The 16,335-nt window shown below is 43.5% G+C and overlaps 1 protein-coding gene across 1 annotated transcript; it reads right to left on the minus strand.

Moving 5' to 3' along the window:
- Positions 1–12,854: 12,854 nt before the first annotated feature.
- On the minus strand, positions 12,855–16,134 carry LOC311133272 (guanylin-like; the record flags this gene model as incomplete). Its single annotated transcript, XM_084166760.1, has 3 exons — positions 12,855–12,940; positions 15,086–15,272; positions 16,063–16,134. 3 exons carry the CDS (start codon positions 16,132–16,134, stop codon positions 12,870–12,872), a joined length of 330 nt encoding a protein of 109 aa, XP_084022886.1. The 3' UTR covers positions 12,855–12,869.
- Positions 16,135–16,335: the final 201 nt, after the last annotated feature.

Genomic DNA, 16,335 nt, shown 5'->3' on the forward strand with positions numbered 1-16,335 from the left:
TCCTGTGTCATGCCAACAGTAAAGCATCCTGAGACCATTCATGTGTGGGGTTGCTTCTCAGCCAAGGGAGTGGGCTCACTCACAATTTTGCCTAAGAACACAGCCATGAATAAAGAATGGTACCAACACATCATCCGAGAGCAACTTCTCCCAACCATCCAAGAACAGTTTGGTGACGACCAATGCCTTTTCCAGCATGATGGAGCACCTTGCCATAAGGCAAAAGTGATAACTAGGCTCGGGGAACGGAACATCGACATTTTGGGTCCATGGCCAGGAAACTCCCCAGACCTTAATCCCATTGAGAACTTGTGGTCGATCCTCAAGAGGCGGGTGGACAAACAAAAACCCACAGATTCTGACAAACTCCAAGCATTGATTATGCAAGAATGGGCTGCCATCAGTCAGGTTGTGGCCCAAAAGTTAATTGACAACATGCCACGGAGGATTGCAGAGGTCTTGAAAAAGAATGGTCAACACTGCAAATATTGACTCTTTGCATAAATGTAATGTAATTGTCAATAAAAGCCTTTGACACTTATGGAATGCTTGTAATTATACTTCAGTATACCATAGTAACATCTGACAAAAATATCTCATAACACTGAAGCAGCGAACTTTGTGAAGACCAATACTTGTGTCATTCTCAAAACCTTTGACCACGACTGTAGCTACGGCCCTGACTTCCTGCTATGTCATAAACATCCGTTTATATATCTAAACATTAGGCCAAGCCTCAGCTCATTTTGTCCTGCTTTCCTTTCCTTATATGTGACTGTTTGATAGATGATAGGCTTCTGCAAAGTTCACCAGGTTTCTCTGCTGCTCTTCCTCTCGCTACTCATTAACAGAGAAGGCATTCATTCAAGGACTTCCACTCATACTCTCAACTCCATTGCTCATTTCAAAGCAGAGACAGAGTGTTGGGAAGTGTGTCTTTAAACAAACAGGCTGTTTACATTTAAGTCATTTAGCAGACGCTCTTATCCAGAGCGACTTACAATTAGTGCATACATTATTATTTTTTATTATAATTTTTTCATACTGGCCCCCCTGTGGGAATCAAACACACAACCCTGGCGTTGCAAACGCCATGCTCTACCAACTGAGCTACATCCCTGCCGGCCATTCCCTCCCCTTCCCTGGACGACGCTGGGCCAATTGTGCGCCGCCCCATGGGTCTCCGGTCGCTAATCCCTGCTCTGTTTCCCCTATCTCTCCATCTGGCTATGAAATGGGATTATTAACTAATTGCAGTGAGAGGAGGCAGGCAGCTCACCTCAGAGCTTCAGAAAGAAAGCATACCCCTCCTTCCCACTGCTGAGTAGAACCACAGCTAGTCAGCTAGCAGCAACCTCAGTTCAGCTCAGGTCAAGCACTGCTGTGCTGTGTTCACACACCTTCCAGGAGAACACAACTCTGCAGTAATCAAGGGTCCATTTGCCCACTGGGCCTCCAAAGGAGAGTTAGTTTGAGGTCAGATAGGACATTGTGAGTAAATTGTACACAGAGAAACTGGGTGATAAATTATTGCATAGTTGAATGTTTTTGTTAGCGCTGAGGACAAACTTTTGGTTTTGGATCTGATGATGCCTCCAGCTAAATTCAACATTGGATAAAAGGGAATACACAAATAAAAATACACTCTTTGGATTTGATTTTTTTTCTCTCCCATTGACATGTAAATGTTTATTTGTGTGTTATGTGTTCCATGCTGGTGACTTCGTTGGGATGTTTTGATGTGATGTGGTCCTCTGTAGCTCAATTGGTAGAGCATGGCGCTTGTAACGCCAGGGTAGTGGGTTTGATCCCTGGGACCACCCATATGTGAAAATGTATGCACACATGACTGTAAGTTGCATTGGATAAAAGCGTCTGCTAAATGGCTTATTATTATAAGTATCGTATTCCCCTTTTGTGCCATTAACAATTTATTTTTGAAACACCATGGTCATTGGTCAAACTGCATTGAGCCTCTGTAGTTTTAAATGTGGCAATTTTAAACTACAAAGTTGATATAATCTAGCACATTTTCTTTTCTTTGGGAAACACCTAGCCCAATAATGGACTAAAGGACCCTAACGTTAATCCTTATAGTCCAAGGACCTTACAGTACATGTTCTGTTTAGAGGCCAATTGGCTCTGGCAGCCAAAACAGCCAAATACTCCATCGCAACCTTTATGATGTCCATCTTCCATTTACACACAGATGTTCGGAGAGGCAGATAGCTAATTAGCACAGGTAGTCAGCTCCGTCTTCTGTCTGTTTTCCGTAAACAAGCACTGTAACATGGAAATATGGCCATGTGGGAACCCTAACCCTATACAGGTGTGTAGTAATTTAAACGTTTATTTTTATTTTTAAGCTATTTATCGCTGTTATGAAAGATACGTTCCTTATATTTCCAAAACCATACTGCAAGCGATGCGTGTTAACATTAAGAGCAAGCGTCTGGGCTCTTAACAAAACTCCCCCGGCCAGAAGATACTATTGTCAATAGGCGCTAAAGGTAGTTAGTGTCTATGAATGGGCTAGGTAGGAAACACCATGACTTTGGACAACAAATCTAGCAACTATTAACTAGTATGAAGAACATGTCTTCCACATGTGTAAAATGCAGGTTAAGAACCAGAGAAGGTACAGAATGACCACATTTGAGCCATGTTAGCATCATGCGCTCTCCTGACTTTTACCATGTTATTACTACTTTATTCTCTGCTGTGATGTTAAGAGACTTCCAGTCATTGCGCTAACACTAGTTAGCGTTGACTCGCGAATTTACCTCTAACTTCCTTCATACTGTATGCAGAGAAAAATGTCTTAATTTCCAGAATCTCGCAGTATCCCTTTAAGTGAAAACACATTGTTTTCTGTTATCCCACACTCCTTGAATGTCTTTCATATAGTTTGATTTATTTTTTATGTCAAGCTGTTGTTTCCATTGGTAGTATTATCATTGGCCATCTTGAAAAGCTGTGAATATCCTCAAAGCTTCACCAGAGGAGCTGAGCAAACTGAGTCAAAAGCGATACAAGCTAACACAGCCAGTGCCAGTAATGGGGTTTAATTCATAATACTGTACACCTTTTCCACAGTCAGATGTCTCTGCCCACCTGCTGTGATAAATGTCAATAGAGGAAGTCAGTCAAAGAAATACTGACCTGTTTTTATTTGGGTTTCCTCTCTTCCATGTAAAACAACTGTTAAAAAGGATACCTCACACACTGTGCTCTGCACAATCATGTTTCTTCTCGTCCTCTGTTGTGGAAATTCTAACCAATAAGGAGAGACTTTGTCATTCCTTCAAACAATCAACCTATATTTAATAAGAATTGCAATAATGGAGCTGGGCAACGAATCATGCTGGGTCTTAGCTTATATAGCCAAACTATTTTATAATAAGCCATTTAGCAGACACTTTTATCCGAAGCGACTTACAGCCATGCGTGCATACACTTTTTTTTTGTGTATGGGTGGTCCCGGGGAATCGAACCCACTACCTTGGCTTTACAAGCGCTGTGCTCTAGCAGCTGAGCTACAGAGGACCACATCTTATGTAGGCATACACAAAACACGTGATCTTGGTATGTGTACGTGTGTGGAAAACTAGGCGAAACTGGGGGGCAATTGCACCATTTGTAAAAGGGCACAGTTTGGACATCTCGTTCTGTAGCAACAGCGGGTTAGTCTAGTCTCTAGTGAGAACAACAGATATCAAATCAACAGGAAACTCTAGACGCATTTTCCTCTAAAGTCTGAGGCAGCGCTCTTGGCAGCTCGCCTAGAACATCTGTAGTTACACACACACACACACACACACACACACACACATATACACACACACACACACATAAGGATCTTACCAAATAGAGAACTTATAGAACTATTAAATAGACTCTTCAATACGTTGGAGAGTTACATAAAATAAAAGATGTTAACATAGATTTTTCCATGACACCTCTTTTTCATGTCACTGGGCTGAAGTTGATCCTCACTGCATGTCAAAACATCCTCTACAAATACTAACATTAATGTAATTGTGTTTTTTGAATGATGGTCCTTTGAAGTGATACTATTTGCATTTTGTGAAAATTATTTATTGTGCAATTGCTGTTATGAATCATCTTTGTCAGGATAACACACATCCCCACCCACCAATCAAATCAAACCACATGCGCCGAATACAACAGTGAAATGTTTACTTACAAGCCCTTAACCAAAAAAGCATTTTTTATAGACATTAAATGTTTTTTATAAAAGCATATAACTAAAGAGCAGCAGTAAAATAAAAAAGAGGAGACAGATTCTCGCCACGCCACTTGGTAGGAGTGACCGGTCAGGTAGGACGCAATCCAAGAGTGAGCCGCGCCGGAGATGCCCAGTTCGTAGAGGGTGGAGAGGAGGATCTGATGGTTCACAGTATCAAAGGCAGCAGACAGGTCTAGAAGGACAAGAGCAGAGGAGAGAGAGTTAGCTTTAGCAGTGCGGAGAGCCTCCGTGACACAGAGAAGAGCAGTCTCAGTTGAATGACCAGTCTTGAAACCTGACTGGTTTGGATCAAGAAGGTAATTCTGAGAGTTTTGGAGAGAAAAGAAAGAAGAGATACTGGTCTGTAGTTGTTGACATCAGAGGGATCGAGTGTTGGTTTTTTGAGAAGAGGTGCAACTCTCGCTCTCTTGAAGACGGAAGGGATATAGCCAGCGGTCAAGGATGAGTTGATGAGCGAGGTGAGGTAAGGGAGAAGGTCACTGGAGATGGTCTGGAGAAGAGAGGAGGGGATAGGGTCAAGCGGGCAGGTTGTTGGGCGGCCGGTTGTCACAAGTCGCAAGATTTTATCTGGAGAGAGAGGGGAGAAAGAAGTCAAAGCATAGGGTAGGGCAGTGTGAGCAGGACCAGCAGTGTCATTTGACTTAACAAACGAGGATCGGATGTCGTCAACCTTCTTTTCAAAATGGTTGACGAAGTCATCCACAGAGAGGGATGAGGGGGGAGGGGGAGGAGGATTCAGCAGGGAGGAGAACGTGGCAAAGAGGTTCCTAGGGTTAGAGGCAGATGCTTGGAATTTAGAGTGGTAGAAATTGGCTTTAGCAGCAGAAACAGATGAAGAAAATGTAGAGAGGAGGGAGTGAAAAGATGCCAGGTCCGCAGGGAGTCTAGTTTTCCTCCATTTCCGCTCGGTTGCCCGGAGCCTTGTTCTGTGAGCTCGCAATGAGTCATCAAGCCCCAGAGCAGGAGGGGAGGACCGAGCCGGCCGGGAGGATAGGGGACATAGAGAGTCAAAGGATGCAGAAAGGGAGGAGAGGAGGGTTGATGAGGCAGAATCAGGAGATTGGAGGGAGAAGGATTGAGCAGAGGGAAGAGATGATAGGATGGAAGAGGAGAGAGTAGCGGGAGAGAGAGAGCGAAGGTTGCGACGGCGCATTACCATCTGAGTAGGGGCAGAGTGAGAAGTGTTGGAGGAGAGCGAGAGAGAAAAGGTTACAAAGTAGTGGTCGGAGACATGGAGGGGAGTTGCAGTGAGATTAGTAGAAGAACAGCATCTAGTAAAGATGAGGTCAAGCTTATTGCCTGCCTTGTGAGTAGGGGGGACGGTGAGAGGGTGAGGTCAAAAGAGGAGAGGAGTGGAAAGGAGGAGGCAGAGGGAAATGAGTCAAAGGTAGACGTAGGGAGGTTGAAGTCACCCAGAACTGTGAGGGGTGAGCCATCCTCAGGAAAGGAACTAATCTTATGGCTTGGGGGTAGAAGCTGTTGAGAAGCCTTTTGCACAAAAAGGGCTTCACAGGCAAGGATATTTCTGCTAGTAAGATTGCACATAAATCAGCCATTTATCGGATCATCAAGAACTTCAAGGAGAGAGGTTCAATTGTTGTGAAAAAGGCGTCAGGGCGCCCAAGAAAGTCCAGCAAGCACCAGGACTGTCTCCTAAAGTTGATTCAACTGCGGGATCGGGGCACCACCAGTGCAGAGCTTGCTCAGGAATGGCAGCAGGCAGGTGTGAGTGCATCTGTACGCACAGTGAGGTGAAGACTTTTGGAGGATGGCCTGGTGTCAAGAAGGGCAGCAAAGAAGCCACTTCTCTCCAGGAAAAACATCAGGGACAGACTGATATTCTGCAAAAGGTACAGGGATTGGACTGCTGAGGACTGGGGTAAAGTCATTTCCTCGGATGAATCCCCTTTCAGATTGTTTGGGGCATCCGGAAAATACCTTGTCCAGAAAAGACAAGGTGAGCGCTACCATCAGTCCTGTGTCATGCCAACAGTAAAGCATCCTGAGACCATTCATGTGTGGGGTTGCTTCTCAGCCAAGGGAGTGGGCTCACTCACAATTTTGCCTAAGAACACAGCCATGAATAAAGAATGATACCAACACATCCTCAGAGAGCAACTTCTCCCAACCATCCAAGAACAGTTAGGTGACGACCAATGCCTTTTCCAGCATGATGGAGCACCTTGCCATAAGGCAAAAGTGATAACTAAGTGGCTCGGGGAACAAAACATCGACATTTTGGGTCCATGGCCAGGACACTCCCCAGACGGTAATCCCATTGAGAACTTGTGGTCGATCCTCAAGAGGCGGGTGGACAAACAAAAACCCACAGATTCTGACAAACTCCAAGCATTGATTATGCAAGAATGGGCTGCCATCAGTCAGGTTGTGGCCCAGAAGTTAATTGACAGCATGCCAGGGAGGATTGCAGAGGTCTTGAAAAAGAAGGGTCAACACTGCAAATATTGACTCTTTGCATAAATGTAATGTAATTGTCAATAAAAGCCTTTGACACTTAAGGAATGCTTGTAATTATACTTCAGTATACCATAGTAACATCTGACAAAAATATCTCATAACACTGAAGCAGCGAACTTTGTGAAGACCAATACTTGTGTCATTCACAAAACTTTTGACCACGACTGTAGCTACGGCCCTGACTTCCTGCTATGTCATAAACATCCGTTTATACATCTAAACATTAGGCCAAGCCTCAGCTCATTTTGTCCTGCTTTCCTTTCCTTATATGTGACTGTTTGATAGATGATAGGCTTCTGCAAAGTTCACCAGGTTTCTCTGCTGATTTCCTCTCGCTACTCTTTAACAGAGAAGGCATTCATTCAAGGACTTCCACTCATACTCTCAACTCCATAGCTTATTTCAAAGCAGAGACAGAGTGTTGGGAAGTGTGTCTTTAAACAAACAGGCTGTTCTCAGTTGGTAATTAACAGCATCTAATCCCTGCTCTGTTTCCCCTATCTCTCCATCTGGCTATGAAATGGGATTATTAACTAATTGCAGTGAGAGGAGGCAGGCAGCTCACCTCAGAGCTTCAGAAAGAAAGCATACCCCTCCTTCCCACTGCTGAGGAGAACCACAGCTAGTCAGCTAGCAGCAACCTCAGTTCAGCTCAGGTCAAGCACTGCTGTGCTGTGTTCACACACCTTCCAGGAGAACACAACTCTGCAGTAATCAAGGGTCCATTTGCCCACTGGGCCTCCAAAGGAGAGTTAGTTTGAGGTCAGATAGGACATTGTGAGTAAATTGTACACAGAGAAACTGGGTGATAAATTATTGCGTAGGTAGTTGTTTTTGTTAGTGCTGTGGCCAAACTTCCCTTTTGTGGTTTTGGATCTGATGATGCATTCAGCTAAATTAAACATTGGATAAAAGGGAATACACAAATAAAAATACACTCTTTGGATTTGATAATTTTTTCCCCATTGACATGTAAATGTTTATTTGTGTGTTATGTGTTCCATGCTGGTGACTTCATTGGGATGTTTTGATGTGAAGTGGCCTCCTGAGTGGCGCAGTGGTCTAAGGCATCGCATTGCAGTGCAAGCTGTGCCACTAGAGATCCTGGTTCGAATCCAGGCTCTGTCGTAGCCGGCCACAACAGGGAGGCCACTGTGTGTTGAGTAAAGGTGGTCTAGAGTTTTTTTTCCTCTGGTTGCACATTTAACATGCTGGTAGAAATTAGGTAGAACGGATTTAAGTTTCCCTGCATTAAAGTCCCCGGCCACTAGGACCGCTGCCTCTGGATGAGCGTTTTCCTGTTTACTTATGGCCTTATACAGCTCATTGAGTGCAATCTTAATGCCAGCATCGGTTTGTGGTGGTAGATAGATAGCTACGAAAAATATAGATGAAAAGTCTCTTGGTAAATAGTGTGGTCTACAGCTTATCATGAGATACTCTACCTCAGGCGAGCAAAACCTCGAGACTTCCTTAGTATTAGATTTTGTGCACCAGCTGTTGTTTACAAATATACACAGACCACCACCCATTGTCTTACCGGAGTCAGCTGTTCTATCCTGCCGATGTAGTGTATATCCCGTCAGCTCTATGTTGTCCATGTCGTCGTTCAGCCACGACTCTGTGAAATATAAGATATTACAGTTTTTAATGTCCCGTTGGTAGGATAACCGTAATCTTAGGTCGTGCAATTTATTCTCAAATGATTTAACATTGGCTAATAGGATTGATGGAAGAGGCAGTTTACTCGCTCGCCGTCAGATCCTTACAAGGCACCCCGACCTGCGTCCACGATATCTCTGTCTCTTTCTTATGCGAATGACGGTGATTTGGGCCTTGTCGGGTGTGTGTAGGATATCCTCCGCGTCCGGCTCGTTGAATAAATAATATTTGTCCAATACAAGGTGAGTAATCGCTATCCTGATATCCAGATTCTCTTTTGGTCATAAGAGACGGTGGCAGAAACATTATGTACAGAATAAATTACAAATAACGCGAAAAAACACACTTAATAGTGCAATTGGTTAGAGGGCTGTAAAACGGCAGCCGTCTTCTCCGGCGCCACTTCATGGTTATAATCATGGTTACATTCAAAAGAATGACTTGATAAGAAATCCAAAAAACATAAATAACCATCGTCAAAGCTCAGTTGGGCATGATACACAACATTAGGGGTAGTGTAAGGTGAAGTAGTAACCTGGGGTAACACTGTATTTGGATAGTCCATCTGTAGATCCTACAGACTAACAGTAACATTTAAACTAACTACCTACTAACCCTAGCGCTAACCCTAACCTTAACCCTAATCCGTACCCTAAACGTAACCCTTACCTTAGCCCTAGCCCTAACCCTAAGCATAACCTATATTCTAAACCTAACCCTAATCGTAACCTTAGTAAGCAGTTGCTTATCAACAGATTGTTTGTTGATAGAATCACCAGCTGTAGAGCATCTACAGATGGACTATCCAAATACAAAAATGTGACCTAATCTGGTGCTAGGTGGTCTCGTGTGGCTCAGTTGGTAGAGCATAGCGCTTGCAATGCTAGAGGTGTGGGTTTGATTCCCATGGGGGACCATTATGAAAAATACATGCACTAACGACCGTGAGTGACTCTGCATAAGCGCGTCTACTAAATCAGTGTTTCTCAAACATCTCCTCAGGGACCCCCAGATGTTTCACAGCTTTGTTGTAGCCCTGAGCTAGCTCACCTGATTAAAGTAGTCAAGGGCTTGATGATTAGTTGACAAGAATCAGGTGTTCCAGCTCTGGAATAGTTAGAATGTCTGGGGGTCCCCGAGGAGAGGTTTGAGAACCACTGTGCTAAATGACTAAAATGTACAGTACCACTCAAAAATGTGGACGCAACTACTCATTCAAGGGTTTTCCTTTATTTGTACTATTTTCTACATTGTGAAACAACACATATGGAATCATGTAGTAACCAAGAAAATGTTAAACAAATCAAATATATTTTATACTTGAGATTCTTCAAATAGCCACCCTTTGCCTTGATGACAGCTTTGCACACCTTTGGAATGCTCTCAACCTGCTTCACCTGGAATGCTTTTCCAACAGTCTTGAAGGAGTTCCCACATATGCTGAGCACTTGTTGGCTGCTTTTCCTTCACTCTGCCGTCCAACTCATCCCAAACCATCTCAATTTGGTTGAGGTCGGGGGATTGTGGAGGCCAGGTCATCTGATGCAGCACCCATCACTCTCCTTCTTGGTAAAATAGCCCTTACACAGCCTGGAGGTGTGTTGGGTCATTGTCCTGTTGAAATGCAAATGATAGTCCCACTAAGCCCAAACCAGATGGGATGGCGTATCACTGCAGAATGCTGTGGTAGCCACGCTGGTTAAGTGTGCCTTGAATTCTAAATAAATCACAGACAGTGTCACCAGCAAAGCACCCCCACACCATAACACCTCCTCCTCCACGCTTTACGGTGAGAAATATACATGCGGAGATCATCCGATCACCCACACCGCGTCTCACAAAGACACGGCAATTGGAACCACAAAACTCAAATTTGGACTCCAGACCAAAGGACACATTCCACCGGTCTAATGTCCTTGCTCATGTTTCTTGGCCCAAGCAGGTCTCTTCTTCTTATTGGTGTCTTTACTAGTGGTTTCTTTGCAGCAATTCGACCATGAAGGCCTGATTCACACAGTCTCCTCTGAACAGTTGATGTTGAGATGTGTCTGTAACTTCAACTCTGTGAATCATTTATTTGAGATGCAATTTCTGAGGCTGGTAACTCTAATGAACTTATCCTCAGCAGCAGAGGTAACTCTTGGAGCCAGTTTCCTCATAGCGTTTGATGGTTTTTGCGACTGCACTTGAAGAAACTTTCAATGTTCTTGAAATGTTCCCTATTGACTGACCTTCATGTCTTAAAGTAGTGATGGACTGTCGTTTCTCTATGCTTATTTGAGCTGTTCTTGGCATAATATGGACTTGGTCTTTTACCAAATAGGGCTATCTTCTGTATACCCCCCTACCTTGTCACAACACAACTGATTGGCTCAACTGATTGGCTAAAAAATTCCACAAATTAACATTTAATGAAGCTGGTTGAGAGAATGCCAAAAGTGTGCAAAGCTGTCGTCAAGGCAAAGGGTGGCTATTTGAAGAATCTCAAATATAAAATATATTTAGATTTGTTTAACACTTTTTTGGTTACTACATGATTCCATATGTGTTATTTCATAGTCATGTCTTTACTATTATTCTACAATGTAAAAAATAGTAAGAATAAAGAAATACCCTTGAATGAGTAGGTGTGTCCAAACTTTTGACTGGTAGTGTAAATGTAAGGTGATATTTACATGGTAAGGTCTGCCCTCTGGTGGTTTAACAATATATTGCTAAAATGAAATGTATACAATTGTAAAATAAAAATAAAAATAAAAATATGTTGACAGTGTGATGATGACATACACTACATGGCCAAAAGTATGTGCAATCCTGCTCGTCGAACATTTCATTCCAAAATCATGGGCATTAATATGGAGTTGGTCCTCAATATTAGCCTCCACTCTTCAGGGAAGGCTTTCCACTAGATGTTGGAACATTGCTGCAAGGACTTGCTTCCATTCAGCCACAAGAGCATTAGTGAAGTCGGGCACTGATGTTGGGCGATTAGGCCTGGCTCGCAGTCGGCTTTCCAATTAATCCCAAAGGTGTTCGATGATGTTGAGGTCAAGGCTCTGTGCAGGACAGTCAAGTTCTTCCACATCAATCTCGACAAACCATTTCTGTATGGACCTTGCTTTGTGCACGGGGGCATTGTCATGCTGAAACAGGAAAGGACCTTCCCCAAACTGTTGCCACAAAGTTGGAAGCACAGAATCGTCTAGAATGTCATTGTATGCTGTGGCATTAAGATTTCCCTTCACAGGAACTAAGGGGCCTAGCCCAAACCACAGAAAACAGCCCCAGACCATTATTTATCCTACGCATTCTCCTGGCATCCGCCAAACCCAGATCCGTCGGACTGCCAGATGGTGAAGCGTGATTCATCATTCCAGAGAACGCGTTTCCACTGCTGTAGAGTCCAATGGCGGTGAGCTTTACACCACTCCAGCCGACGCTTGGCATTGCGCACGGTGATCTTAGACTTGTGTGTGGCTGCTCAGCCATGGAAACCCATTTCACGAAGCTCCCGACGGACAGTTATTGTGCTGACGTTGCTTCCAGAGGCAATATGGAACTCGGTAGTGAGTGTTGCAACTGAGGACACTCGATTTTTACTCGCTACGCGCTTCAGCACTTGATAGTCCCGTTCTGTGAGCTTATGTGGCCTACCACTTCGCGGCTGAGCCGTTGTTGCTCCTAGAGGTATCCACTTCACCGTACTTACAGTTGACCAGGGCAGCTCTAGCAGGGCAGAAATTTGACAAACTGTCTTGTTGGGAAGGTGGCATCCTATGACAGTGACACGTTGAAAGTCACTGAGCTCTTCAGTAAGGCCATTCTGTTGCAAATGTTTGTCTATGGAGATTGCATGGCGGTGTGCTCGATTTTATACACCGGGTGTGGCTGAAATAGCCGAATCCACTAATTTGAAGGGGTGTCCACATACCTTTGTATATATAGTGTATGAATAATTTTAGCTGTTTCACTTTCAATATAGCATACTTCAAATGAACAGTGTCAGTAAAGTAGATATATTAAGATAGATTTACAGAATCAGTCCATTTACAGTAATGTGGCAGAATATAAACAAATTCAGTCTGGTGGAAAAAATGGGACAACACATTAGACACAATTTGAATAGCAATATACATTTATGATTCACAGTTTCTACAGTGAATTTATCACATATTCCATGGTAATCCATGGAAATGTCATGAAAATCTGGACATTACTGTTGATTTAAAGCCTTTTGCTGAATTATAAGTAACTTAATTTCGGCCATACAGCTCAAACAACATCAAACACACAACATTTCTCAACTGTATGCAATTTGTCAATCCATGGCCCCTGTCACACGGATAGGTTGGGCTTATTCATGGCCTGGGCTTCATATGCGATGCAGATCTGAAGAAGGTGAAGATGTGTGGTGTAGATAGGAGCGCTTCAGAGGATTGTGTAAGAGATGGTGGCAGTCTTACGGTAGACACCCAAAGCAGGCGGGGTGGGCACAGATCTCACACAGATCTGGAGACGTGATGGCATCCACTGGGGAGAGACAACAATAACACACAAGGTTAACATATGGCTATGGCTGCCATAGTGTCAGATACAATGCTAATATTGACCATGGGAGGAAGTGAATCAGCCTCGTTAAAGGGTTTACAGAGCAAAATAGAGGCACTTTGTCTCGCACACTTTATTGCACTCAAATGCTATTTGTTCAGCTTTCATTGGGCTCTTGTGAGTAGAATCACTCGTGAGCAACACACATAAATCATGTCGTTAAGTGGACGTAGAAGGATATATTATACGCAGGAATCATTCTCTTTAGGCAGCAGGACTGGCTGTGTCCAGGCCAACATCTGCTGCTTGTTGTAGCAAGCCATCTACTGCAACAGCCTGCGTATGTGTTCCAGCTCTCTGCTACAGCTAACAACAGGTGCTGTGAGAGCATATGCCTCAGTCTCCGAGAATCGCTTTCCTGGGTTGTCCATGTGTGCTCATGTGGAATCAAAAGAGGAAATATGTCAATACTGTCACATCTGTGACAGCTTTGCTCAAGCAGTTATGGGGGATCATGTTGTTGATCGTATAAAAAGGATGAATGATATGGGATGGATGCAGTGTCTCTAACACTCAGTAAATCCTGCCAGGTTACAGAGCCCTTTGGCTGCCTCTACTGGTGGTTAGAGGTCATCAGCTGATAACAAGGCAGATATTCATCAGTGTTTCACTGAAACCATTCAATGTGCTAATGACTACCAATAGATGCTGAACCCTTCAGAGTCAATCCCTTGAGGATGGATTACGTTTCCATTATCATTGACTTTAAACGCCTTTCAATCTGCATACACCCTTCACTGAGTACACAACATAAATTCAGTTCAGAACAGGCCCCATAGGGAGGTTGTGGGGTCTTTAAAGGAGTAGTTCACTATTTTACAACGTGACGTTAGATGATTCCTCACCCTGAAAGTAGACTAGGGCCAGGACAAACTGTAATCCATGGTTCAGTTTTCTTTAAACAGATATTACAAGCTTCAGCTAACTTTAGCCACCGCTAGCTAAACGTCTATGGAAGTGATGGGGGCATTATGGCCAAATCACCTTTAAGGAACATCAAACCAAATATGGAGTTAATTTCAGGTGATTTGGGAATTATTTTTTAAAACATGCTCACATGCCCCCATCACCTACATTGATTCTTAGCTAGTGGTGAAAGTTTGTAATGGCTGTTTAAAGAAAACGGAACCATGGATTACAGTTTCTCCTGGCCCATAGACTACTTTCAGGATGAGCAACGATCCAACAAGTTGTAAAATAGTGAATTACTACTACTTCTTTAAAGAGTATCTTAAAAAATCCCACGGTGCCCCCGCCCGAAAAACGAACGAACAAACAACAATTAAACAATGAAATGGGGCCTCCCGAGTGGCACAGTGGTCTAAGGCGCTGCATCGCAGTGCTTGAGGCGTCACTACAGACCTGGGTTCGATCCCAGGCTGTGTCACAACCGGCTGTGACCGGGAGTCCCATAGGGTGGCACACAATTGGCCCAGCATCATGAGGGTTTGGCTGGGGGGGTGTTACTTGGCTCATTGTGCTCTAGCGACTCCTTGTGGTGGGCTGGGTGCCTGCAGGCTGGTCGTCAGTTGAATGGTGTTTCCTCCAACACATTGGTGCAGCTGGCTTCCGGGTTAAGTGGGCAGGTGTTAAGAAGCACAGTTTGGCGGGGGACATGTTTCGGAGGACGCAAGATTTGACCTTCGCCTCTCCCGAGCTCGTTGGGGAGTTGCAGCGATGAGACAAGATTGTAATTGGATGTCACGAAAAAGGGGGTAAAATAATGAATGCACTTTTTCCTACTGGCACTGACTTTGCTGATAACTACATTGTTGAGGGAATCTCTGGATAAGAGCGTCTGCTAAATTACTAAAATGTAAATGTAAACATTTTGTGAAAACAGGTCACCTTCCCCACCAACTCCAACAACTTCAAAAACGCTGAAGCAGGTAATAGCCTATAGCTTGTGTTTGAATGCTAAAATGTACAGTTTATGGATTTTTACAACAGATAAGGTGGATAGGGGCAATAAGACAAACCATTTTTAAAGTCATATACCAATATTGAATGACAATATTTCAGTCCACCCACTACTCAAAGCACTGTTTGTTTATGGCACAGCCTTACCTAGCCTAGAGAAGACCATGGCTGCCCCTTTTCCCTGGCACACTGGATAGAAGGCCTGTGGCAGGACAGGGTTGTTACAGACAGAGACCATGTTGGTGTTGATCAACCGCGGGTTAACCATGGCATCTGCGTCCATCAGCTCCTTCAAAGCTTTCACAGTCTCTAGGGGATAGCTCCGTTCTCCATCCTGGACACGGTGAAACACATGGATGAGATGGTGAATTCTCTAATTTACCCTTGCATAACCCTTAATTTTCAACATTAGGTTGACATTATTAGACAACCAAATGTGTTGTTCCACTATTAATGTGACAGGTTTATAGAGGTGATTCTCATAGCGTAAGAGATTATTATACAGATAAGCCAGTTAATAACCTTGTGAATGAGTTCAAAAGAAGTGTAACGGTGTGTGGATTCCAAACAAGAATGAATAAACCCCAACAGAATGAATTGCTATATGATAATTAAAACCAAACAAAAAGAAGATAGCTTTTTAATGCTCTATACAATTAATGGGCAGTCAGTCATAGTCTGGCCGTCATTGTAAATCATAGTTTGTTCTTGATTGACTTTCCTGGTTAAATAAAGTTGAAAGAAATAGAGAACAATGTCAAATGTTGATGCTCTCCTCTGACTTGACAATGGCCCCACATCTCTTTAGTGGTCTATCATGAAGTTAAGCTCTTAGTCAAAGTGCGTTGTTATAAGGGATCTATTTCTTTATCAGTCTGTTGTTAAAAGGGATCTATTTCTTTATCAGTGTGTTGTTGAAAGTGATCTATTTCTCTAGTTTCACTAACTTATCTTCACATGTGTAAACCAGTATCTCTAAACTCCAGACACTTACAGATATCGTTAATCAAATAACAAACCCTATACACCTCCAGAAGAATGTCCTTCCCCCATGTCTCAAACAACAAAGAGTCACAAAACTCCAAACATTTCTGACCATGGACATAAAGAAGAGATATACTCACCCTAATCTCAACACTCAGTGAGCCCCAGAGGATACAGGAGGTCAATACGAGACAAACACTCAGTGGTTTCATTTTCAGCTTCGCCCGGATGTCTCAGAGAGCCTTGAGATGCAGAGAGAGGAGCCTACAGCTTGAATTGAGGTGTGCCTCTGCTCTGCCCTTTATAAACCCATCGCTGGACAGATTAAGTCACTTATTAACGCAGGGGCTGGGTGCCTATCTGATAACAAAACACAAATGTGTTATGCCACAGCATCCTATTTTTTTTCTTTA

This window comes from Coregonus lavaretus (assembly GCF_964263955.1).
Source record: "Coregonus lavaretus genome assembly, chromosome: 8".
Lineage (NCBI taxonomy): Eukaryota > Metazoa > Chordata > Actinopteri > Salmoniformes > Salmonidae > Coregonus > Coregonus lavaretus.